At 52.0% G+C, this 24,924-nt stretch overlaps 1 protein-coding gene across 2 annotated transcripts in view; it reads right to left on the bottom strand.

The window, feature by feature from the left end:
* The window catches only part of PNKD (PNKD metallo-beta-lactamase domain containing), a 64,488-nt gene that overhangs the window by 1,196 nt on the left and 38,368 nt on the right, over positions 1-24,924 (bottom strand). The window contains exons 1-7 of one of the 2 annotated variants that reach the window (XM_090283723.1): positions 20,405-20,777; positions 5,561-5,676; positions 5,338-5,450; positions 4,763-4,821; positions 3,939-4,031; positions 1,025-1,188; positions 248-334 (exon numbers count right to left, since the gene is read on the bottom strand). In XM_090283723.1, coding sequence (XP_090139849.1) covers positions 248-334; positions 1,025-1,188; positions 3,939-4,031; positions 4,763-4,821; positions 5,338-5,450; positions 5,561-5,676; positions 20,405-20,565 — 793 coding nt within the window. In that variant the 5' untranslated portion in view covers positions 20,566-20,777. Of the gene's footprint in view, positions 1-247; positions 335-1,024; positions 1,189-3,938; positions 4,032-4,762; positions 4,822-5,337; positions 5,451-5,560; positions 5,677-20,404; positions 20,778-24,924 lie in introns of those variants that run through there. The other variant, XM_090283730.1, reaches the window with a different exon arrangement.

Below are 24,924 nucleotides of genomic sequence, written 5' to 3'. Positions count from 1 at the left end.
TGGATACATGCAGGCTGGATTTACTGACTTCTCCCCTGATAAGCAAAGGCTGTTTTCTGTCCTAGGCTCTGGCTAAGCAGAGGCATTACAGAGCCAGAATGCCAAAAAGAAAGGAGCTCTGCCCCTCTGCTACAGTGGGCTCCTGGGAGCCACCAGAGGTGGAGCCATGCCACCTCTGGGTCAGGAACTGGGTCTGGGGGTGCTCTAGGATGGTGAAGGACTGGGAGGAGTGTGGGAGGGATCTCACCAGGCCACAGCAGAGTGTCATCCCCCAGCCCCAGCACAGTGTCCAGCGAGCTCAGCATGGTCTCTGCAGTGCCCTCAAAGGTCCGTCCTGGTGGGGTCAAGGGGTATGTTATAAAATACAAGGATAACACAGTATAAGGTACGTGAAGTGGGGTGCGGACCAGCTTATGCACCTCAGGCCACCAACCCTCAACCATGCCCCGGGGAGCTGGGCCCAAATATTCATCCCCAACTAAACCCTTCTGAAGGCCTCCATTGCACACAGTGACATGTGGATGGACAGGGGGTGCCTAGCCTTCAGGCTGGGTTCTAACAACCCCAAGCATCGTCATGTTGGGTTGCTCTTTCCACTGAACACTTCCTTCTTTGCTTGTGCTGCCCTTTGGGACTCCATACAGCCTGGGACTTGTGATCCCCCAACCAGAGCATCATCCTCTCACTCAGGGGTTCTCAAGTTTTTGTAACCTAGTACCCCGGTCATTGTATCAGACAACCAGGCTCCACCCAATGGAAACAAACGCCCTGCGAGGTCTGTACTCAGTTACAGGCATTGTCTCAATTCTACCCAGCCCCTACAGGAAGTTGTGAGGATATAAAAAAAATTGAGGTAACACAGGTAACTGTTATTCCAAATCAGAGTAACTGCCGAGGCAAGACCTGCACTAAAACCAATGCTTTAATGCATTTCATGGCACTGTGGCTGTCCTTGGGCTCCTGCCCTGGCCTCTCTCCCTCCCTTTTATCCCTCATCCTCCCTCTTCCCTTTGGGGGAACTCACCACAACCAGAGAGGAAGAGCAGGTCCCCTGAGAAGAGGCAGGAAGGACCCTTGTAGGGCTCCCCATCCAGCAGGTAGACCAGATGGCCTTGTGTGTGGCCAGGAGTGGCCAGAGCCTGGATCTGAAGCCGTCCCACACTAACCACATCTTGATGACACAGGGGACTGAGGAGCAAGGCAATAGGGGAGAGAAGGTACTAGAGCTTATGCCGCGCTAGTCCTGCCCCACTCTAGGTGGTTTGTAGGAGTCAGGGCTTCCACACCAGAGAGAGAAGGTACCCCTAGTGCCCAGGATTTCAGATCCAAATCCTCCCCTTTTCCTGTTTTGGAGATCATGGCTGGATCAGTTTGGGGGTGGGCAGTGCCAGTCTTCAAATGGACTGGGATCTTCTCTCTGGGGCCTAGGAAGGCCATCAGTAAAGATCCAACTACTGAGACTTCTGGCCAAGATGGAGGCGCAGATAGACACACTGTGTCTCCCTCCACAACTAAGAAGGAATACAACTACCTCAAAACTAGAAACAACCAGAAGTTCCAGAAAAACCAAACTGCATGGAAGTCCAGCAAACAAAGATATAAAGAAGAAACACTCATCCAGACAGGTAGGAGGGGCAGAGCTAGAGCGGAGAGGACACGGTGTGGTGGTGGCAGCAGCAGCGGCAGCAGAAGGCCGGCAGAAAGCTCTGTCACATGTTTTAAAAAGTCAGAAGGAACACCTGGGGAGTGTTCCCAGCTCCTCACCAGACTGTGCAGCTCACAGTCCTAGCACCAGGGAAAATCAAGCCTCATTGCTTCTGACTGTGCAGACCAGTGGGGGTTGGGGTGGAGGCAGAAACTGCCAGTCTGTCAGCAGAGTCCGCTTGTTTAAAGGGCTCCCACGATCCTAGAACGTCCGCAGACCCACCCACTCTGGAAATGATGGCCAGGGCAACAGCTAGAAAGGCGCCAGTCCCATACGAAAGTAGGAGAAGAGCCTGGAAAAGGGGTAAGTGCTGTGCAGGTGGCATTGTTCCCTCTCGCACCCCTCCTCCACATACAGCACCACAACGTAGTGAAACAGGTCGTCCTGTGCTGACGAATTCCTAAGGCTCTGCCACTTACAAACATAACAGGAGCGACAGCCCTACCTGGGACACGGAGGCAAACAAACATAGGACCCTATCAGAATGAGGAGACAGAGAAGTATGGCCTAAAATGGGGAACAGATCAAGGTTCCAGTGGGAGAACTAAGCAATGAGGAGATAGCCAACCTAACAGATGAGGAGATAGGCAACCTAACAGACGTGGAATTCAAAACACTAGTGATAAAAATGCTCACAGGCTTGACAGATATGCTTGAGTACGGCAAGCACATAAGAGAAGCAGTGAAGGCTATGCTAAGTGAAATGAAGGAAACTCCACATAAAACCAATGGTGAAGGGAAGGAAACCGGGTTTCAAATAAATGATTTGGAATATAAGGAAGAAAAAAAACAGTCAACCAGTGCAGAATGAGAAAACAAGAATTGAAAAAAATGAGGAAAACTTCCCAAATTTTGTGAAGGAGATGGACATATAGGTACGGGAAGCACAGAGGGTCCTGGGCAAGCTGGACCCAGAGGGGACCACACCAGGATGCATCATGACTGAGATGCCAAAGGTGAAAGACAAAGAGAGAGTCCTGGGGCAGCAAGAGAGAGGCAGATAGTTGCCTACAGGGGGGTGCCTATAGGACTACCAGCTGATTTCTCAGAGGACACTTTGCAGGCAGGAAGGGACTGGCAAGCAGTATTCAATGTGATGAAAGGCAACCTGAAATCAGGATTACTGTATCCAGCAAGGCTATCATTTGGAATGGAAGGGCAGATGAAGTACTTCCCAAAGTGAAGCTAAAGGAGTTCATCATCACCAAGCCATTATTATATGAAATGTCAAAGGGACTTACTTAAGAAAAAGAAGATCAAAACTATGAACACTAAAATGACAACAAACTCACAACTATCAACAACTGAATCTAAAAAATAGGAACAAAGGGTCCACGATCTGACACCACCAGGGGCAGATCCAAGAAGTGCAGATCAATCTAAGAAGGAGCAACAAACAAGAAGAGTCACAAAAATGGGGAGACAGCGAAACAATCAACCATCAAAAGGAAAGGAAGAATCCCCAGGAAGAGTGCTAAATGAAATAGAGGGAAACAAACTATCAGACAGGGAATTCAAAAGATGGATTATAGGGAAGCTCAATGAGATCAGCGAGCTCAAAGAAAACTACAAAGAACTCCAAGGAAACTACAAGGAACTCCATAGAAACTATACGGAACATACTGAGAATTACACCAGCATGAAAAAGGACATAGAAGCTATCAATAAGAGCCAGGGGGAAACGAAGACTACAGTTTCTGAATTGAAGAACACAGTAGAAGGAATTAAAAAGCAGGCTAGAGGAAGCAGAAGATCAGATCAGTGAGCTGGAGGCCAACGTAAAAAATAAGAACAAAATCCAACTAAGCAAATGAATAGGAACAGAATCATAGGTGTGGGGATCATTTGGAGGATTATCAGCTGGGAGGTGGGAGGGGGAGAAATGGCGATATGGTGCAGGGATTAAGAAGCATAATTGGTTGGTACAAAATAGACAGGGGGGAGTTAAGAATGATATAGGAAAGGGTGAAGTCACAGAACTTATATGCACGACCCATGGACATGAACTAAGGGGGGTGGGATTGCTGGAGAGAAAGGGGGCACTGGGCAGAGGGGAGCAAAGGGGAAAAAATTGTAACTACTGTAACAACATAATCAATAAAATATACTTTTTAAAAAAAAGGAAGGAAGGAAGAAGAAAAGAATCCAACTGCTGATACCCCTGAAATACTTGACTGAGGGCAGGGGGTGAGCCCACGAAAGTGCCATCCCATCCCTGGGATCAGGGACTTACTGGGTAAGGTAGGGGATGCCATCCTGAGGGCTCCCGTACACCCTACAGTCCTGGTGCCGCCGGCTGAGGTCGCGGTTCCCTCCACTGTGGTCCCTGTAGGACAGCAGAGACAGGGAGGGGTTTTGAAAGGCAACTGTACTGGGCCCGCTCACCTCCCTCTTCCCCACGGCACCTCCAGGCCTATGAGCCATGCATGTCCCTGGCTTCTAGACCGAGCTAAGCTGTCCGTACCTCTGGGCCTTGTCCAAGCTGTTCCCCTGCTCAGAACACCATCCCCCAAATTTGTCAACCATCCCCCTTCACCTGGCCAATGCCACCTGATCTTTTTGAACTTTCTCAGCTCCAGGATCATCAGCCTCTCATTCTTCCGGGTGGATCTGATTATGCCCCACCTGGTGTCCATCATCCCCTGAACCCTGTGCCAACTGCCATGCTTGTCATCGTTTGTCACTGTTGTACACTTTCATGCAGGGCTGTCTCCCCTACTGGACTTTAATCTTCTTGAGGGAGAAGATCACAGGTTTGTCCATGTCCAGTGCCCAGTAGCCATCTAATAAATTCCCATGGAATGAGAGCTAAATGCCTGCCCTGCCCTCCTCTGGGGCTTCAGAAGCCTAATAAATGGAGCAGTGGGTGACCCACCCCACCCCCTCCCTCTCTGCTAGTGCCCCAGGACTTCATGAGGAAGGTGGATGCCCCCATCCTGACTTCCTGACCCCCAGCCCTGCATGACCTTATGGGGCTCAGACCTGGCAAGCTCAGCCAGGGCAAAGGTCAGCCAGAGAAGATCATCTGCACCCAGACCCCCCACCCCAGCCCCTTACCAGTGCTTGTGAGTGCAGAGGATGGCAACCAAGGTAACACCCTCCTTTTCAATGGAAGCCTAGAGGAGAGAGGAGTTATTGAGGCTGAGAAACAGGACCCAGAGGGACACTGGAGGCAGAGAGAGAGAGGGGAGTGAGTGCTGGGTGGACTGAGCATGGGCACATGGGAGAGGGTGGGGAGGTGGAGGAGGAGGAGAGAGACCCTTGGAGGGGGTGGGCACACAGGCACACGCACACACAGGAATAAGAAATGGGAGGGAGAGATGGAGAGTCCCGGACGCTGACAGACAGAGGTGAGGACAGGAGAAAGGGGGCCGCAGAGAGTGAGAGGCACAAGAATCCCACTAGCCCCACAGTCCTGGGCCAGCATCGCGCTCTCTGTGTCCTGGTTCCCTCCCCGCTGCCCTGCCCCCTTCCTCCCACCAAGCGGGACACAGACCCTCCCCAGGCTCCGGTCTCTGTGGGTGAGTGCATGTGGAGGGGGCACACCCCACTGGCAGAGACCAGGATCAGCCCCTCCTAGTGAGGGGAAGCTGCCAGTCCCCAAGGGCACCCCAGGTACCCCTGCCCCTCACCTGCACGGCCTGAGGGTCTGAAGGGTCCACAGCCACAGCCAGCCGGGCCTGGGTGTCGATGATGAGGTAGCTGTAGTTGTCGGAGAGGACGGGGATGGGAAGCACCTTCACTCCTGGGGGACAGAGATGGGCTGTGGGTGGGGTGAAGGGCAGGGAGTGGTAGGCAGGGAGGGTGGGTGGGCACAGCTGGGGGTGATGCTGGCCCAGGGCAGCCAGAGCTCACCATTGAAGAGGCGGGGCTGGGTTCTGGAGTGGCCTTTGGGGTAGCGATTCCGAGCCCTGCGCAGCTGCTGCCGGTAGAAGAGGTACCCAAGCCAGGTGCGGGTGTACAGGCTGTACCTGTGGGCAGAATGTCTGTGCTCAGCCCCCGCACCCTCAACTCTTCATGATGCCCAGGCCCCACGTCTCCACTCTCTTGGCCACCCCTGAGTCGATGCAACTCCACCATCACTTATTTTGTGCCTACGGTTTGCCCTGCTCAGGACTCAGGACAAGATGGAAAACGAGACAGTTTTCCCTCAGTTTGCAGCCCAGCAGGGGAGAAGTGGAGAATTCAGAAAGACTCCTGGAGCGTGAGGGGCTTCTCCCCGTGAAAGGAGTGGAGGAGCTAGGAAGCTGAGACAGGTGGGAAATATATTTCAGCAAGAGCAGTGCTGCCTCACGTGATGCAGGGGAACGCTGAACCAGATTCCTCGGCCCCACCTGAAAAAGCAGGTCTGGGCCGTGGCCTGGGAATCTGCATTTTCCCAACCACTCCAGGTGATGCTGATGCCGATGCCGCTGGCCCAGGGACCACAGCTTTGAGAACCACCAGGGGAGAGGAAACCATAAGAGCAGACAGCAGGGCTTATTTGGGGGAAACTAGAAAGTTCAGTTTGGCTGTTTGGTGGAGGAAGCAGGGAGAGGTGAGGCTGGATGGGCTGACCACACTTTCTCCCTCCTCTGGCCACCACTCCAGGCCATCCCAGGCCACACAGCGAAAAGGCTGCAAAAAGAACGAAGGAACTTGTGAGTGACAGAGTCCCCCAAATACAGAATGCATCATGCAGGGCCAGCTTCACCTGTTTGTGACCCGTGTTTGGTTTAACGCTCTGCTGTTGCCACCTTGAAATCCTTAATGATTTTAGCTTTGACCTTGCGTGAAGTCTGGTGGGACACCAGAACATGCACATGAGCAGAGGTGATATAGATAATACGTGTATGTCCCATTTCTGGCTGCCCCATACACAGACCATGTTGGCAATGCCCCATGAGCAGAGAATTCTGGTGGACCTACTCTGTGTGGGAACTCAGCAAGACTCAAAGTGATACAAGGTGAGTGTACAGTATTCCCTCACTGTGTGTCCGTGACGACAAAGAGTTGGCACGAGAGAGACACCCCACCTGAGGGGATTGGTTGGAACAAGATAGCTATCCTGGATTGGACTCAGGACCAGAAAAAGAACATTAGTGGGACAATGGGTAAAATTTCAATAAGCTCTGGAGGGTAGTCAATAATTTGTATTGATGTTAATTTCTTAGTTTTGATAACGGTGCTGTGGTTGTGAAAGAGGTTAGCATTCAGGGGAGCTGGGGGAGGGGCATATGGGAATTCTGGGTGGTATTTTTGCAAGTCTGAAATTGTTTCAACCTGAAAAGTTTAAAAAGGATATATAAATAAGCTTTTAAAATCACCCTTTGCTCTGGGCCGACGCCACTGCACAGCCGTGCTTGGAGTCCCGCTCCTGGCTTCATTTCTTCCCACTTAGTTAGGCTGACGGCAAGTCCAGGGCCTCTGGTAACAGAAGGACCTGGGTTCCAGTCAGGCCCTCCCAGCCCTGAGAGCTTGGGCAAGTCATTGGGCTCACAGGTCAGGTCCCTCATCCTAAACATGGTGCTACCAGGACTCAGCCTGCAGGACTGTGAGAAGATGAAATGACAAAAAACAAGGTAACAAATGCTAACACTTAAGACAGGGCCTGGCAGTGGCACGTAGTGAGCAACTGTTTCCTTCCCACATTCAGCCAGGCGCCCCTCGCAGCTGCTAGCAGAGGGCTGTCCACACTTGGGGGGGGGGGGGGCGGCGGCGCTGAATGCTCCCTGTCTTCCATGTTTGGATGCTCATTGTATAGGCTTTTTCCCCAATGAAGGTGAAAATCCACAAGGGCAGGGGCTGTGCATGAAGGAGCGGCGGTAAACAAGGGCTCCTCTCTTTCACTTGCTTCACTCAGCAAATATTCACTGCACATGCCAGACAGGGCACACACGGCAGAGAACCAGGTGGCTAGGTCCCTGCCAGCGCAGTGAGTGGAGGGGCCCACAGACCAAACCGGAAAACCAATCAACAAAGAAGCAGTTAATATAGCAGGAGGTGGAGGAGAGGAGAGGGAGGAGGTCTTATTGTGAACAGCATGGTCAGGGAAGGCCTCTTCTCTTGACTGCGGCCTCTGAGCTGCGAATGGAGAGATAAGAGGGAGCCCGCGCTGCCAGGGCTGGCAGGCGTGGGGTGAGCTCTAGGGGTTTCCAGGAGGCCCAGGCAGGGCTGGAGGGAGAGAGCGCCAGAGCAGAGGTCAGCGAGGTGTTCAGGGGCCAGGCCGGCGAGAAGGGGTGGACAGTTGCTGGCGGCTTTTAAAGCGGGGAAGCACATGCTCTGCCTTCCCTTTTTAAGAGCTCCCCAAGCTGCTGCACAGAGGATGCAGGGAAAGGGAGGTGAGTAGAGGGCGGCAGGGGAAACTGAGTCACTACATGGGAGAGAAGGCAAGGGCCTGCACTGGGGGCGGGGGGGGTGTTGGAGGTGGAAGAAGGTGGAGACAATGCCAGGCCTGAGGTCTGCGCCCCACTGGCTGTGGGGGGAGGGACAGGTGGCCCTTGTAGGCCAGAAGTCTGGGTCACACTGCAGAGCAGGGGAAGGAGGAATGGGGGCGGGGGGGCGGGGCTGAGGACCTAGTGACGCTGGGACACTCATCCCCAGTTCCCAGGCCTCGTCCTTCCCTGGCAATGACTTCCCTGTGACTCTCAAGTCTCTGAGAAAGTCATCTGCCTACACGTTGGCCCCGTCACAGTCACAAGGGTCCAACACCATGCGTGTCAGCGCTTCCCCTTCTGCCTGTCTTTCTGGGAAAGGCCCTGTCATCATTCCAGTTACACAGCTTGGGCCCCAATTTAACCCTCTCCCTGGCATAGGCAACCAAAACAGAATTTCTTTCAAGCTCCCCTCCATTCCCTATCCCATGAGCTCACCCAGGATCAGCCCCTAGAAGCTCTTTACTTGACTCTTATGAAAGCCTCCTTTGCACAGCGCTCTGCCTTCAATGTAAACTGCAAGCCACTGGCAAAAAAGAAGCACCGTTGTTGACCGAGTCCCGCTCCTGCTCAAAAGCCTTCAGTGGCTCCCTACTGCCGGCAGAACAGTGTCCCACTCCCAGTCAGGCCCTTTGAACTGGGACAGAAACAACTCTCCGCCTCCTCTCCCCTGTGTGGCCTGGTGAAGACCCTGTGCTCCCAAGAGTGAACAAGCAAAAGCCCCCAGATGTCTCCGGCAGCGCAATGGATAAGTGGTGACACAGTCACCGAAAACTACACAGCCAGGAACACAAATGACCTAGAGCACCAGGTCTCAGCACGCACAAAGCCCAAACGTAACGCTGAGCCAACAGCCATACTGCAGAGAAAACAACCTGCCAATACTGACTGAAAATGCCCAAGCCTGCAAAGCCCTCATCCCTGTTGGTTAGGGATGCAGCCGGTCAGGGATGCAAATGGTTAGGGATGCAGCTGGTTAGGGATGCAGCCGGTTAGGGATGCAAATGGTCAGGGATGCAGCTGGTTAGGGATGCAGACGGTTAGGGACGCAGACAGTTAGGGATGCAGACATACACAGTGAAGAATCAAGCAGCTGAGGGACAGGGAGGCACACAGGGCTCCTGGGGGCAGGGCAGAGGTGGGCACCAGGCTTCCTGGGGCCTGCAATATTTTCTCGAGCTGGGCAGTGGAGAGACTGTTATCTATCTTCTTTTGAATTCCCGAAATAACTCATTAAAATTTCAAAACTACCATCCTCCCGCAGGTCTCTGGCTAGAATACCCCTCCATGCCTTTCTCTACTTCCTGGAATCCTCAGCTTTCTTCAGGGATCAGCTCAAACCCTTCAGTGCCTAATGACCCCAGCAGGAAGCCTCCTTCCCCAGCTCCGCCTGGAGCACTCAGCCTCTCCCACCCCTCCGTGAGGAGCAGTGGGCCCCTCAAAGGCAGGGCCTTATCAACTTCTACCAACATTATAATCAGGACCATGCGGAGGGCAGGCAGACTCCACGGGAGACCCAGCCTGCTCCTCGTAGCTCCTCTGTACCCCCTGGGGTGCCCCCAGCACTAGCACACCCCAGAACTGGCACTTACAAAATGTTTAGTGGCCAGGGCATTGTTGGGGCAGGGGGTGCTGGGGCAAGCAGGTATTAAAGTGGCCAGACACTAAAAACAACAGTCCGCTCAGCACCCTGTGCAGCTGGCCCCATGCCAGGCTGCGCACCCTGTGAAGCCCAGTGGGGGTGTCTGGAGCCCAGGGTACAGCCACCTCTGGGCTTTTCTCCCCTCTCCTCCTCACCCACATGCTTCCAAGTCCCTTCCTGCTACACTCACACAACTGGTCAAGCAGGTGCTCTGCTAAGCAGGTCACCTACACCCAAGAGCAGGGGTGAGGTTCCGTCACTGGGGCACAGGATGCCAACTTCCCCTGCCCTGGGGTCTGGACCCAGGGTCCCTGAGGTGGAGGGGCTAGAGGGAGTACTAGACAAGGGGTCTGCAGACAGACCCACAGTCCTGGCTCTGCCCACCCAGGTCAGGGCAGCTCTCTGGAGCTCACTGGCTCATCTTGAACAACAGTGACCTTTTCCACAGCTTTCCTTGACCCCACCTCAGCAGCCCTGAGCTATGCACCTCCTATCTATTATCTCCTGTCAACCTCCAAACAACCTGAGGCAGGTACTACCATTTCCTCCACCTCCCAGATGAGGACAGCGAAGCCCAGAGAGGCAAGAAGAAATTGGCTTAGGATCACAGAGCAATGGGTGGTGAGGCAGAGGTCTGCCGTAGCCGCCGCAGCCTGACCTGGAGCCCACACTGTTAACTGCTAAAATCCTCCCCAAACCCCAGCTGAGGGCGTAGGATGAGGAGTGGGTCCGCATTCTTATGGAGCAGCCCCAACTCCTTTGAGGGCCTTTGCTGAGAAAAATGATACAGCAGGGTGGCTACAGTGACCAGACACCCAGCCAGACATGCAGCGCAGGAGCTGGCCTCTGGGACTCCTGGGGCCCTCGTTTGGGCTCTTTGAGATACAGACCCCTTTGAATCATCTCCCAGGACCAGCTCATTACATATGCCGCATTTTGCCACAAGTGCAGAGGGTCAGGGACCTTGTGGACCTCAGGGTGAGACACCCTTAATTAGAGAATCCCTTTTAAATCTGCGCTGAGTCCTAGTCCCAGACATAGGACTGGGTTGATGGTTCCCTGGGAAGGGTTGTGAGCCAGATGCAAAAGACAATTTAGGAAAAAAGAACAAGATCCTAGTCCTGGCTGGTGCGGCTCAGTGGGCTGAATGCTGGCCTGCAAACCAAAAGGTTGCCGGTTTGATTCCCAGTCAGGGCACATGCCTGGGTTGGGGGCTGGGTCCCTGGCTGGGGGCATGTGAGAGGCAACCACCCACTGATGTTTCTCTCCCTCTCTTTCTCCCTTTCTTCCTCCTCTCTAAAAATAAATAAAATCTTAAAAAAAACAAAACAACAACAACAAAATAAGACCAAGACCCTAGATGGGAAAAGGTGAAAGATGAAGGAGACACGGGGAGGGACCTGTCCTTCTGCCTCCTAGCCCGCCACCTGACTGGGACGTCACTGCCCCATGGAATGGGCCCTACATGTAGCTTCTTTTCTGCTGCTTTTGCCAGAGGAAAGAAGCAGAGCCCAGCAAGATCACTGTGACTTGCAAAACGACACTGACACCCCAGGGCCAGATGTGGGACTCAAACTCTCTGCCATGGGGTCCCCAGGCGTGGTCAGAAAGCTCGGGTCTAGAATGGTCCAGGAGTGTTGGTTAAATAGAAAGAGTTTGATCTTTTCCTCCTTTCGTCCCCTTCCTAGATTCTGCTTCAGCATTTCTGGGGCCTGGAACTATCCACAGTCGCCTCAGCAAAAAGAAAAGAAAGTTTCCAGTGGTCCTCTGGGACCCATGTGGGAGACAGAAAAACCGCTCAGCAGGTGGGGGCAAGCGACTGGGGTGAGCCCTTGCAGCTGTCCTAGGGGCCCTCCCCTCAGGATTAGGGCTGTGGACACAGCACCAGCCACCCCAGTGAGGGGTCACACGCCCACTGAACCAGGGTGTGGCTTCTTGGATATCTGAGTCCGAACCTCCATCCAGCCCCATGGGAGGCTGGTGGGACAGCTAAGGACAGGGAGAAACAACCCTGCCCCCCTGCCCTCCTCCCTCTGGCACAGAGTGGAGAACACACAATGAAGCGCTTCTTCTTCCCTCCTCCCCAAGGGCAGCCTCCCCATCCTGAGCAGCCTGAGACAGGCCTGAGAGCTTTCAAGTGTCTGTCCCAGCTAGGCCCTGGGCCCCAGCCTCAGGACGGCCTAGGGCAGGAGGGGAGCAGCATAAAGGGGGGCTCTGTACCCAACAGATGACCTGGAAAGCGCCTATTGCCAGGGTCACCTATTTCAACCCCTCCCTCCCTCTGGTACTCTTCCCTAAATGACCCCCAATCCTGGTGGGGTCCCAGATTACAAAAGGACCCAACAGGCATGCCAAGTTGGTGAGGCCTCTGGTCAGGGAGCATATTTGGGATTCTCCTCACATGCCCCTCACCCCAGCGCTGGGTTTTGTTTGGATTTAGTTTTGGTCTCTTTCTTTTAGCTTCCCCCTTCCCTGCCTCCGCCCCCCCGCCCCCACTCCACCCCCTTGCTCTCCTTCATTCTAATCCCAGGGCCTCTTGAACCAGTCCTGCTCCCTGGGCGCTGGGAGATCAGTGGGGGAATCAGACCTCTGCAGACCTCATGCAGGAGCAAGCTAGAATAGGCAATGAAGGCTTTGTGCGGGCCCGGCCACAGGGCATTCTTCATGAAACCAAACCCAGAAACGGCTATCTGAGGGCCGAGGCGCTTGCAAGGCCACCAGGACACACAGTTCTGCTGGAGCGAGGGCCTGTGAAGGGCAAACAGAGCAGCTCAACGCTTTGCACGCTCTCAAAACCGAGGAAACTGAAGAAAATAATGAGGCAGCTAAAAGGGCCCTGAGGGTGAGAGTTTGCTGAGGCTGCCAGCAGGCCTGGCGGGGAGGAGGCACTTCCCCACCCAGGGTAGAAAGGCAGTGCCTGCCAGTGGGCAAAGCACAGCCCGGCCCAGGAGATCACGGGCCTGTGTCTACCGTCTCTACGCCCACCCGGGAATGGTCTTCCACAGGTTTCGACGCCCTCTCCAGACTGGCCCATCTTTCCCAGAGGGAGGAGCAGTTGCTGCTGAGGCTCTCGGGGAGGACCGGAGGCACAGACATTGCTGGTGACCTGTGTGTGGTTTCTCAGTCCTGGCTAGGAGGCCTGGACTAGTCTGTCTCCTTGCCCACAATTCCAGGCCTCTTGCCCAACCTAGGTCCCTTGGTTTTGCTTGGTTTTTATTTTGGTCTGTTTGTTTTGGCTCCCTCCATACCAACCTCAGGCCCTCTTTCTTTTTTTCTTTTTAAAATTTTATTTATTTATTTTTAAGAGAGAGGGAGAGAAACATCAATGTGAGAGAGAAACATCAATTGATTGCCCTGTCGGTGACTGAACCTGCAACCCACACGTGCCCTCCCAGGAACTGAACCGGCGACCTTTTACTTTCTGGGACGACACCCAGCCAACTGAGCCACAGCGGTCAGAGCTCAGGCCCTTTTGATCCAGTCCTGCTCGCTCGGCCAAGCTTTCCACTTATTCACTCATTAAAAAAACAGTTAACGATGGCCAGCCCTGTGCCAGGCACTGCTCTGAAGCCGGGATACAGTAGTGAATGAAGCGCCTTCCCTCATGTGGCTTATATTCCGGTTGGGGGAGAAAACCAATAAACCCATAGACAAGGCAATACGTCAAGTATGTCATAGAGAATAACAAAGCCAGACAGAGGCAGTGGAGCGTGCAGAAATGGGGGTGTTGCTATTTTTTACATGGAGCGGTTAGAGGAGCCTCTCTAATCAGATGAAATATGAAAATTTGAGCAGAGACCTGAAGGAGGCGTGGGGCAGCAAGCCATGTGGCCGTCTGGGGGAAGCAACAGAGGGCTCCAAGGTGAGACCACCTGCGAGTGGTTGAGGGACAGCAAAGAGCCCTGGTGGCCCAGGCAGAATGAGCGAGGAGAGGAGCAGAAAAGGTGAGGTGGTAGATGGGCAGGTCACATAGGGCCTTTGAGCCATTCTGGCTGGATCTGAGCAGAGAAGCGGCTCGTTTCTAAATTACATTTTTAACAGTTTCATTCTAGCGGGAGGTACAAAGGCTGAAGGAAGCAGTCAATTCGGGAGGCCAGGTGAGGGCTAACCCTGGGTTAGCCCAGTGAGGGAGCAATGGAGGTGGGGATAAGCGTTCAGATTTTGGATATATTTTGAAGGTAAGCTCTGAGAATGCAGCAGAGTTTGACAGGTAGAGGCGTAGGGAGGGAGGGAGGTCTAACAGGCTCGCAGACGGAAGAATGGTAAGAGCTCATGGCCCGGAGAGAATGGAATTGGGCAGATTTGGAGGGGGTGTCGGAGGGCCCAAAAGGCCTGGGTAAGGGTACGGACTCCATTTTGTAGGCATGTGGCTTGGGGAAGGGGCCATAAGCTCAGAGCCAGGGTTTGGAGACTAATCCAACAGCAGAGGAGAAGCTGGGTAGAGGGAGAACAGAGGGGTCGCTGTGGATGCTGGGGGTGCAGCTCACCAAGGTCCCCAAGGTCTGCAGCAAGGAAAAGGGCACCGCTCCCCTTCTGTAGGCTGTGTTGTAGATGGCCCACTCCATTGCCTCCACCAGGCCTTAATTCAGACCATGAGCAGATAGGTCATTCACCCACGGGCCCTCAGCTCTGGATTCCTGTCACCCTTTGAATTCAAGCTGGTGGGCCTCACAAGCTCCAGAGAAGGGGCTTCCTCTTACGGAATTGGAGCAAGAGGAGACTTCCGGGCAAGATGGAGGTGTAGGTAGACACGCTGCATCTCCTTCCACAACTAAGAAGGAACACAACTACCTCAAAACTGAAGACAACCAGAAGTTCCAGGAAACCAAGCTGCACGGAAGTCCAACAAACAAGGATATAAAGAAGAAATACTCATCCAGACAGGTAGGTGAGGCGGAGCCGGGGCAGAGAGGATGAGGTGTGGAGGCAGCAGTGGCAGTGACAGTCGCTGTGGCTGGCCAGCAGAAAGCACAGTCACACATTTAAAAAAGTAGGTCCCCCCTGGCTGCTGTGATTTAGTGGATTGAGCGCCAGCCTGTGAATCAAAGGGCTGCCAGTTCAATGCCCAGCTGGGGCACATGCCTGGGTTGCGGGCCAGATCCCCAGTTGGGGGCCCGTGAGGGAAACCACACATTGATGTTTCTCTCCCTCTCTTTCTCCCTCCATTACCCTCTCTCTAAAAATTAAATAAACTCTTAAAAAAAAACAGGGAGAGACACCTGGGGAGTGCTCCCAGCACCAGACCAGACAGACCATGCAGCTCAGGGTTCCACCACTGGGGAAAATAAAGTCTCATTACTTCTGACTGTGAAAACCTGTGGGGTTGGGGCGGAAGAAGAAACTGTGAAGTCCATTTGTTTAGAGGGCCCCCATGGTCCTAGAATGTCCACAGACCCACCCATGCTGGGAACCACAGCCAGGGTAACAGCTCAAGAGGCACCAGTCTTATATGGGAAGCAGGAGAAATGCCTGGAAAAGGGGCGAGTGCTGAGCAAGTGGCATTGTTCCCTCTCATATCCCTCCCCCACATACAGTGCCACAACACGGTGAAACGGATCACCCCATATTGATGAGTACCTAAGGCTCCGCCCCTTACAATGTAACAGGTGCAACAGCTCTACCTAAGACACAGAGGCAAACTCAGGAGCCTGTCAAGTTGAGGAGAAAGAGAAGCATGGCCCAAAAGAGGGAACAGATCAAGGTTCCAGTAGAAGAACTAAGCAATGAGGAGATAGCCAACCTAACTGGCACGGAGTTCAAAACACTGGTGATAAAGATGCTCATAGACTTGACAGATATGCTTGAGCATGGCAAATGCAGAAGGGAAGAAGTGAAGGCTATGCTAAGTGAAACGAAGAAAAATCCACACAAAATCAATGGTGAAGGGAAGGAAACTGGGGTTTAAATCAATTATTTTGAACATAAGGAATAAATAAACTGTCAACCAGTACAGAATGAAGAAACAAAAATTGAAAAAAACAAGGAGAAGCTTAGGAACCTCTGGGATAACTTTAAACATGCCAACATCCAAATCATAGGAGTGCCAGAAGGAGAAGAGGAAGAGCAATAAATTGAAAACTTATGTGAAAAAATAATGAAAAAATAAAAAGAATAAAGGAAAACTTCCCAAATTTGGTGAAGGAAACAGACATACAAGTCCAGGAAGCACAGAGAGTCCCAAACAAGCTAGACCAAAAGAGGACTACACCAAGACATATGGCTAAGGTTAAAGATAAAGAGAGAATCTTAAAAGCAGCAAGAGAAAAGCAGAGAGTTACTTACAAAGGGGTTCCTATAAGATTATCAGCTGATTTCTCAAAAGAAAGTCTGCAAGAAGAGACTGGCAAGAAGTATTCCAAGTGATGAAAAGCAAAGACCTATACAACCAACATTACTCTATCCAGCAAAGCTTTTAATTAGAATGGAAGGGCAGATGAAGTGCTTCCCAGAGAAGGTAAAGCTAAAGGAGTTCATCATCACCAAGCCATTATTATATGAAATGTTAAAGGAACTTATTTAAGAAAAAGAGGATCAAAACTATGAACATTAAAATGACAACAAACACAACTATCAACAACAGAACCTAAAAAAGTAAAAACAAAAACCAACTAAGCAAACAACTAGAATAGGAACAGAATCACAGATATGGGGATCATTTGGAGGGTTATCAGCTGGGAGGGGGAAGGGGGAGAAATGGGAAAATGGTGTAGGGATTAAGCATAATTGGTAGGTACAAAATAGACAGGGGGAAGTTAAGAATGATATAGGAAAGGGTGAAGCCAAAGAACTTATATACACAACCCATGTTCATGAACTAAGGAGGGGTGGGGCTGCTGGAGGAAAGGGGGACATGAACTAAGGAGGGGTGGGGCTGCTGGAGGAAAGGGGGATACTGGACAGTAAGGAACAGAGGGAAGAGAAATTCGGACAACTGTAACAGCATAATCAATAATATATACTTTTTTAAAAAGTGGAGCAGGAAAGGTTTGTCCTGGGACAAATGGTTTTATTTGGATGTGGAAGGTCAAGAAAGATCTTTGCCTTGACTGGAGTGGCTCAGTTGATTGGGCATCCTGCAAAAGCAAAAGGTCACCAGTTTGAACCCCAGTCGGGGGCACATGCCTGGGTTGCAGGTTCAGTCCTGCTTGGGTGTACAGGAAGCAACCAATCAATGTTTCTCTCTTTCTCCCTCCTTCCTCTCCTCTATCTAAAAATAAATAAATAAAATTTTTTTTTAAAAGAAAGGAAGATCTTCTACACCCGGGAGTGAAGAGGGGGGCTTGGTCAGGGAGGGAGCAAGGGTTTTGTCAGCTAGAACTGTCCAGCTGGCTGCTGTTTACTTTCTCAGCTCTGCAGACATTCCCAGCCCTGCAGGAGCCAAGCATTGTTCCTCATTCACCCCTGCTCTGCACACAGAAGTTCAGTTCAAGACCATGTTCTGCAAACCATGACTTACACACACATACAAACGCTGAGAAGGCAAAGGGGCAAAAGGGAAGCTGAAGCAGAGGATACACACAGGAGAGCCCACACTTTTTTTTTTTAATCCACACCTGATGACATTTTTTTCTTTGCTTTTAGGGAGAGAGGGGGAAGGGAAAGAGAAAAACATTGATGCAAGAGAAACATCAATCGGTTGCCTCCCATACACACCTGGACTGGGACCAGACCCACAACCCAGGTATATGCCCTGACTGGGAATCAAACCTGCAACCTTTTGGTTAGGAGACAATGCTCCAACCAACTGAGCCACACTGGCCAGGGCGAGAGCCCACACTTTTAATCCCAGCCTCTTCAAGCATACCCTGTCACTCCTGGGAAACTTGTCATGCCCTGATTCCTGCCAGTTTTGAGTCCCTGTTCGTATGCTCCTTCCCCTGCTCCCTGAGAACAGCCACCAGACTGTGCTCACATCTGTGATCCCACAATCCCAACCCAAAGCAGGAGGGCCGTGGGATTGGTGGGTGGGCAGGACAGGCTTGGAAGGCAGGAGCAGGACTATGAAGGAAGCTCCAGAGGAGCCTGCCTAGCACCATGTCCCTCCCACCCATCCCCCAAGCTACAGAAAGGGCAATTGCTAACATTTCCTGAGCACTTACTATGAGTCAGGCCCTGTGCATAATTTCATTTGATCCTCACAGGAGCTCTAGGAGGCAGGCGCTATCGCTATGCTCATTTTACAGATGCAGGCAACTGAGGCACAGGGGCTAAGTCATTTGTCCAAAGTCACCTGGTTACTAAGCAACAAAGCTAGGATTCAAAAGCACATTTGTCCGACGCCACATGCTATGTGCTTAACTACAACACACACTGTCTCCCAGACCCTGCAGAATCCCAAATGCATGTATCTACCTCAGGTCAGCCCACATGCACCCTTCACTGTGCCCAGTTATCCCCATCCCAAGACAACGGTGCTTATGTTTCAGTAAAACCCTTTATAAGACTGTCCAACACCAGTGATCATTGTTATTTATGATAACATGAACTATCTCTTTTCTCCCGGGCGCTACTTAGTATTTCCATTGCTGCTTTCCAGCCCCCAATAGACTTCTCTCTCAGTCAAATGTTCGGGGTACTGCGTGCCCGCGCACTCTGCCCCTCCCCACCATGTCCTGTCCCATCCCACCCCTCCCTCTCCATCCTTCCTGGAGGCACCCCCCACAGCATCAACACCTGCCCATTTCCCTCAGCCTGTTTCCTGCTAACGCCCCCTGCCCCTCCCAGCAGCCAGCCGCCTCTCCCCAAGGGACTGGACTAATTGTTTCCCAGACCGTGGAGGGGCGCGAACTGGAACTCTTGACTCCAGGCACGCCCTTCTGTTCTGCAAATTTGGGGAGTGGATTCCAAGGCAACTTGAAATGCAGGCACAGGAAACCCATAGGAACACTGAATTCCAAAGAATCTCTCCCAGAGTTTCAAGTGTGGGGATTGGAAAACTCCCAGTTCCAAAATTCTAGGAATACCCAAACCACCAGGATTCTGAGAAAGGGATCTTGGGAAATTCTAATCTCAGTATTTCTGATTCCAGTTCCTTGTGGAAACTTCTATTTTCTACTTCCTTGGGCTGTCTGCAGGATGACTTCAGCATTACCAGTTTTGAAAGCTAGAAGTAGTTTTACAAATCCCTCCCCAAATAGAACTATATGATTTTGAAAAATTTTGTGGGGAGTAATGTTTTTTCTTTAATCCCAGGCACAAAAATATTTAAATATTTATAAGTCTCATTAATGCTACTAGCAGAGCAATGGTGACTTGGTTGGTGCATTATTGAGAATGTGACCAATGTTTGGGCTATTAGAAATGTGAATGCCTGCCCTGGCTGGTGTGGCCCAGTGGATTGAGCACCAGCCTGCAAACCAAAGGGTTGCTGGTTCGATTCCCAGTCAGGGCACATGCCTGGGTTGCAGGCCAGGTCCCCAGCTGGGGGCACGCGAGAGGCAACCACACAGTGATGTTTCTCTCCCTCTCTCCCTCTCTTCCCCTCTCTCTAAAAATAAATAAAATCTTTTAAAAAAAGAAAAAGAAATGTGAATGCCACAAAAGGCACACATATAAGACTCGCCGCCCTCTGTATCCCCCCCCCCATGTTTTTCCAGTGTTCCCCCACTAGGCCCTTCTATCTCTGTTTCTTAGACTGAGCCTGAGGAGAATCCTAGGGCTGAAGCTTCAGGGATAGCTGGGGTGATCTAGGGAGGAGGAGAGAATTGTACAATGTCTTCTCCAAGGTCAGGAATTTCCCAAGCTTAGGTCCTCCCCTGAGACTGGCCTGTGGCAAGGGCTCTCACATTTCCCATCCCCAACATCACTGTCCTTAAACTGGGGCTTGAGGTCCTGCCCCCTGGCCCTGCTAGTAGTGGGAACGGGATAGGGACCCTAGGAAACCTTCTTCTTGGGGTTCCTTCCCTGCCTCTCAGTGTCTCAGTGCAGAACAGAGCTGGTTAGCCACCCTTGCCTGGCCCAGGAAGCGGCAGAAGTGGGGGTAAGGGAAGAGTGAGGACGGGGTGGGAGGTGGAGGTAGGGGGTGGAGAGGAGGAGGACTTGGGGAGGTCGGACAGTAAAAAGGCACTGGAGGTCAGTAAACCTTAACCAGACAAGCAGAGTAAGTAGGGTCGGATTTCACAGCCTAGGGCTTCCCACGCGGGCCAGGATAGGGGCATGGGACAGACTGACCTACAGAGTTGGGACTCTCACTTAGGACAGGAAAGCTAATATTGTGTGGTGGGTGTTGGGTGATTGGGAGAAAGAGACACGTGGAAGGAGCTGGCGGTTTCAGATGACACGTACATGGTCTGCGCATTCCATCTACCCTGCACCTGCCCACGGGGGCCTTCCCGACCCGGGATACTGCGCCTACCCTCCTTTTCCAGCTCCCTTGTCTCGGGCCCCGCACCTGTCCCTTTCCCCAAGATGTCCTCTCGTGCCCCATTTCTGGCCAGCCTGGCCTGACCCTCCAATGCTCCTTTCCCAGCCCACACCGGTTTTCCAGCTCCCAACTTCTCTTCCCCCCACACCAGCGGTCTCTCTAGCCTGCCTCTCCGAGCGCCCGGTACGAACCCCCACGCCTCCCGCGCCGCCGCCTGTCAGCCTGTTTCCCAGCGAGCCCGCCTTCCCGAGCTCCGCATCTCGCCGGAGCCCGACACTAACCCGATTCGGAAGAGCAGCTGCTTGCTGCGCGCCATGAACAAGCCGCGGACGGTCCGCCGCGCTCGGCAGCTGCGGGGGCTCAGGAGCAGAACGAGGACAAGGAGCAGCAGTCCGCAGCTGGCGACCCACAGGCACGGCGCAGGCCAGCCTTGCCAGGCCATGCTGGGGGCAGGCGCCCTCAGCGGCCCGAGGGGTGGGGGGCGGGGCGGGGCGTTGCTAGGCAACGGCACGGCCCAAGCCCCCACGCGGGAACCTAGGGGGTTGGGGCCCCGCCCGCTGCGCCAGCAGGCTAGGGGGTGTTAGGGGAGTTCTGGCGCCGCCCCGCCATTAACTCGCGTTTGAACACGCCTCGTCGCCACCCTCGCTGGGCCCGGCGAAACCTTCGAAAGCCTCGCGGCTAAGTCGGCCTGGCCCCACCCCCGGGGGCTGGCGGGCTAGGAGGCGGGACCCGGGCGGGCCTCGGACCTGCGCTAATCCCTGGCCGCAGTCGCCCCAGTCCTGCGAGGGGACCGAGGCTTGCAGCGTGCCCTGCACACGACTCTCACCTTCCCCCTAGAGGAACTCTGGGAGAGGTCCTTGGATGATCCTCTTGGCGGGAAATCTTAGACTGAAACTTTTTCAGCTGCACAAAATTTGAGAGAGCTTGTGGGTCAGTGCCCGTTTATTAATTTCTTCATTCACTCAGTTACTTTTCTACGTCCTCCTACGTGCCAGGCATTGCGCTAGGCTCTGAGGATTCAAGGATCAAAGACACAGTCTCTGCATTCTCGTAGCCTACAATCTAGTATTTAGTAGAGAAACAAACCAAGTAAGCTGACAAACATTATGTGTATATGCATTTATATTTATATACATTTTGATGTATATGTTATATATTCATACGTACATGCATACATATGTGTGTGTGATTAGGGGACAATGATATGGAGGACAAGCCCAGCTTAAATGGGGGAGGGCCTCCCTGAATATGCGACATGTAAGCTATACACTGAAGGATAAGAGGCCACAGAGGCTCAGAGGGTGTGACCAAGGTTAAGCAGCAATGAGCGGCAGAGACAGGACTAGGACCAAAATATTCCAACTCCTAAACCCCGTGGGACTTCACATCACTACCCACCGCCCAACCACCACTTTAAGGTCCATGGGATGGATGTAGATCTAAGGGCAGGCGTGGTGACATCTACAAATTTGGGCAAACCAGAGCTGTGGCTGGGCTCTGGCTCCAGCTTTAGCCCTGACCCAGCACAGGAAGGGAAGGAAATGCTGCAAACAGTCAGTCAAGCTAACTCTCTTTCCCACTGGGAGATGGTTGGAGGGAAGCAGGTGAGATGGTGCTTTTGTCTTCCTCCCTGTGACCTGGGCTCTGGCCTGAGAGAGGCTAGATAACCTAACTCCCAAATCACACATTTCCTCTCTCCCTCTTCTGTACTCTGATTAGGTACTTGGATCTAAAAGCTGAGTCTCCAGTGCGGATGCACAATGAATTGAGGGCCTCATTCCCTACCTCGTCCCCAAAATTCAATAGGTGGGTTAAATGATCTGCAAACTGAATTGTCATCCCAACACCTAATCCTGGGTTTCATTCAGAAACCCCAGACATGAAGTTTCTTATATGTGGATAATCTTCAGGACAAGAGCCTATGGCCTGCTCCCTTCCTGTCTCCTTGCCTACATTTCAGCTTCTTCTCAGTGCCTGACACATAAGGGGCTCTCAATAAACAATACAGAATTGAATTAAATCCCTGCCCTTAGCTTCCCAGCTAGTGTGCTGCAGAGGAGGAAGACTAAATTGCAGAAAGTTCTTCCAGGCCGAGGGAGTTCGTATGTCTCTAAGTCTGTGTCTACACATGCAAAATGAAGAATTATAAAGCCTCATTGAAAGTCATTGTGAATATACCTTTCTGCAGATAAAGCTGTGTCAGGAACTATATTGAGAAATTTAAACACAGTTCCTGTCATCTTAAACAGGATATGCAGGCTCAGGCATGAGCCAGCAGAGAGTACAGAGATGATTGAATTCTAATCTCAAGCCACACACACATTAACAAGATTATAGATAATAATCTAAGACCCATTTTATAAAATACTTGGAGCCAGGACAGGGCTGGGGATAAGGAGTGAGGGTGGATGTTTTAGGGAACTCAAGCAGGCTCAGGAAGTCGATCCTCCCCTCCTCTGGACTGTTCGGAAAGACTTACAACATCTGCTCCAAATCCGCTTTTGTTTTACCTCTCTCCCACGAGAATTTTCTGTGCCAGCCAGACTGACGCCTCATTATTTCCCCACTCCTGCACTTTGTACCTTATTAATACCCAACAACTTGTATTTTGCTTGAACGTTATCATATCGTTTCACACCTTCTTGACTTTGCACATGCTGTGCCTTCTGCCTGGAGTACCATTCATGCTTTGTTCCTCAAAACTCAGATCAGGTGTGCTCTCTTCAAGAAAGTTTTTCTTGCCCTGGCTGGTGTGGTTCAGTGGATTGAGTGCTGGCCTGGGAAACAGAAGTTTGCTGGTTTGATTCCCAGTCAGGGCCCATACCTGGGTTGTGGGCTGGGTCGCCAGTCACGAGTATGCAAGAAGCAACCACACATTGATGCTTCTCTTCCCCCTCCTCTCCTTGCTCTAAAAATAAATAAATAAGATCTTTTTTTTTTTTTTTAAAAGAAAAGAAACCTTTTCTCTATCATTCCCACCCCAGCATGGGCTTAAGCACTTATGCCAAGTCTAGGACTTATATGTACAATATAGTACTTCTATCATTTAATGCAACACCCCCATGCTAAATTTTTTTTTGTTTACATTTTTTATCTCAGAGTCTAGAGTTTTGAAGACTTTATTGTCTTCATTAAGAGTAGGGACTATGAGCCCTGGCTGGTGTGGCTCAGTGGATTGAGTGCCAGCCTGTGAACTGAAAGGTTGTCAGTTCGATTCCCAGTCAGGGCACATGCCCGTGTTGCGGGGCCACCCCTGCTGGGGGCATGTGAGAGGCAACTGATTGATATACCTCTCACATATCAATGTTTCTCTCTTTTTCCCTCCCTTCCCTTCTCTCTAAAAATAAATAACTTTACAAAAAGAAGTAGGGACTATGATTTAATTTTTTTGCATCTTCGAATCTGTAGTGTCTGGTGTGATGTCTGAGGGGGCCAAGTCCATCTCTTCCACATCATCAGATGCCATTCTTCCCCTTGTCACCACAAACCAGCCACTCTATTCCTCAACCGTGCCAAGCTCATCCCATCTCAGGGCCTTTGCTTAAGCTCCTGTCACTTGAAACACGTGTCCCCCAGTTTTTTGACTCAATAGGGTGGCTTGTGAACAGGGAGTCAGAACAATTCTGGTGGCTGCCCATATTTCATAACATCAGGGAAGGGTACAGGAGAACCAAGTCTGGGGACCCATACACTCCAGGTCTTTGCCCACGACCTCCCCCAGTGAGTAGCTTGCGGGCTACTGCCGAGGCTAAGGTTGCTTCTGTGCCTCTCCTGGGGAGAGATGCATTAATAACATGGGTCAGGTGACTGGCAATCCTGCAGTTCTGGCCTGTGATGTGGTGGTTTTAGAACTTAACTCACAAAGAGCAAGCCTCCTTCCAGGTTGCTGGGGTGGGGATGGGGATTCTTGAGTCTGTTCCTTATCCACTTTGCCATATTAATCTATCTGGCTGTCCCTGGTGTCTGAATCCTGCCTTCCCAACTGGCCTAGAGGCTCCCCTTAGGATCCAGCGCCTGCCTTCATCTTTGCATCATGCTCAAGCTTGATGCCTGGTGCTTGGCTGGCATTCAGGAAACCACAGGGATGAGGGTGATGATGATGATGATGATGATGACGACAATGACACAATCATGAAGGAGCTGAGATGACTGGAGTTGTTTGAATATTAGAGACAAGAGACATCATGTTGGAGCAGGGTGGAGAAGTTCAGTTTAGAAAAGCTAGCCGAGCGCAGAAGTGGTGGCAGGCTAATCCACCCACCACTTAGCCCAGCCCCATTCATGCATCCCCTCATTGGCTGCTCCACCCTGAGCTCACCCTCTCATCGCAGGCTTCTCTCCCAGCTGCTGTGCTGCACACCCCAGAAGCCTGGTTTGCTTGGAAATAAATCTCTCTGACATCCTCTGCCTTTGCACACCTTCAGCCTCCTGCTTTGTCATGTGCCGTTCCAGGTCAAGATCATGGCTCCTCCCGCCTTATTTAAAAACTTCTCTCTACCTCTCCTCATCAGTCCAGCCAGGGACCCGGCCCAGGCTCTGAGGAGTAAGACACTGTTCTTAGTCTTCCTGCCTGATTCCTGCCATCAAGTAATTCCAGCAAGTACAGCTCCTTCCACAGTTTAGCTCAGCAGTTCTCAACTTGAGGGAATCTAGGTACCACGCAGGAAACCTGTTAAAACACAGAATCCTGGGCCCCTCTCGCAGAGATTCAGGCTCAGTAGGTCTGGCTGTGGCCCAGGGACCTTCATTTTGCCTTGGCCTCAGTTCCTGGGCTCGATTCCGAGGCCTTCACAATGCAGCT

The sequence above is a fragment of the Furipterus horrens genome, unplaced genomic scaffold (genome assembly GCF_987537825.1).
Source record: "Furipterus horrens unplaced genomic scaffold, mFurHor1.1.pri manual_scaffold_1, whole genome shotgun sequence".
In the NCBI taxonomy this organism is placed as follows: domain Eukaryota; kingdom Metazoa; phylum Chordata; class Mammalia; order Chiroptera; family Furipteridae; genus Furipterus; species Furipterus horrens.
This window is presented reverse-complemented; position numbering and strand designations above follow the sequence as displayed.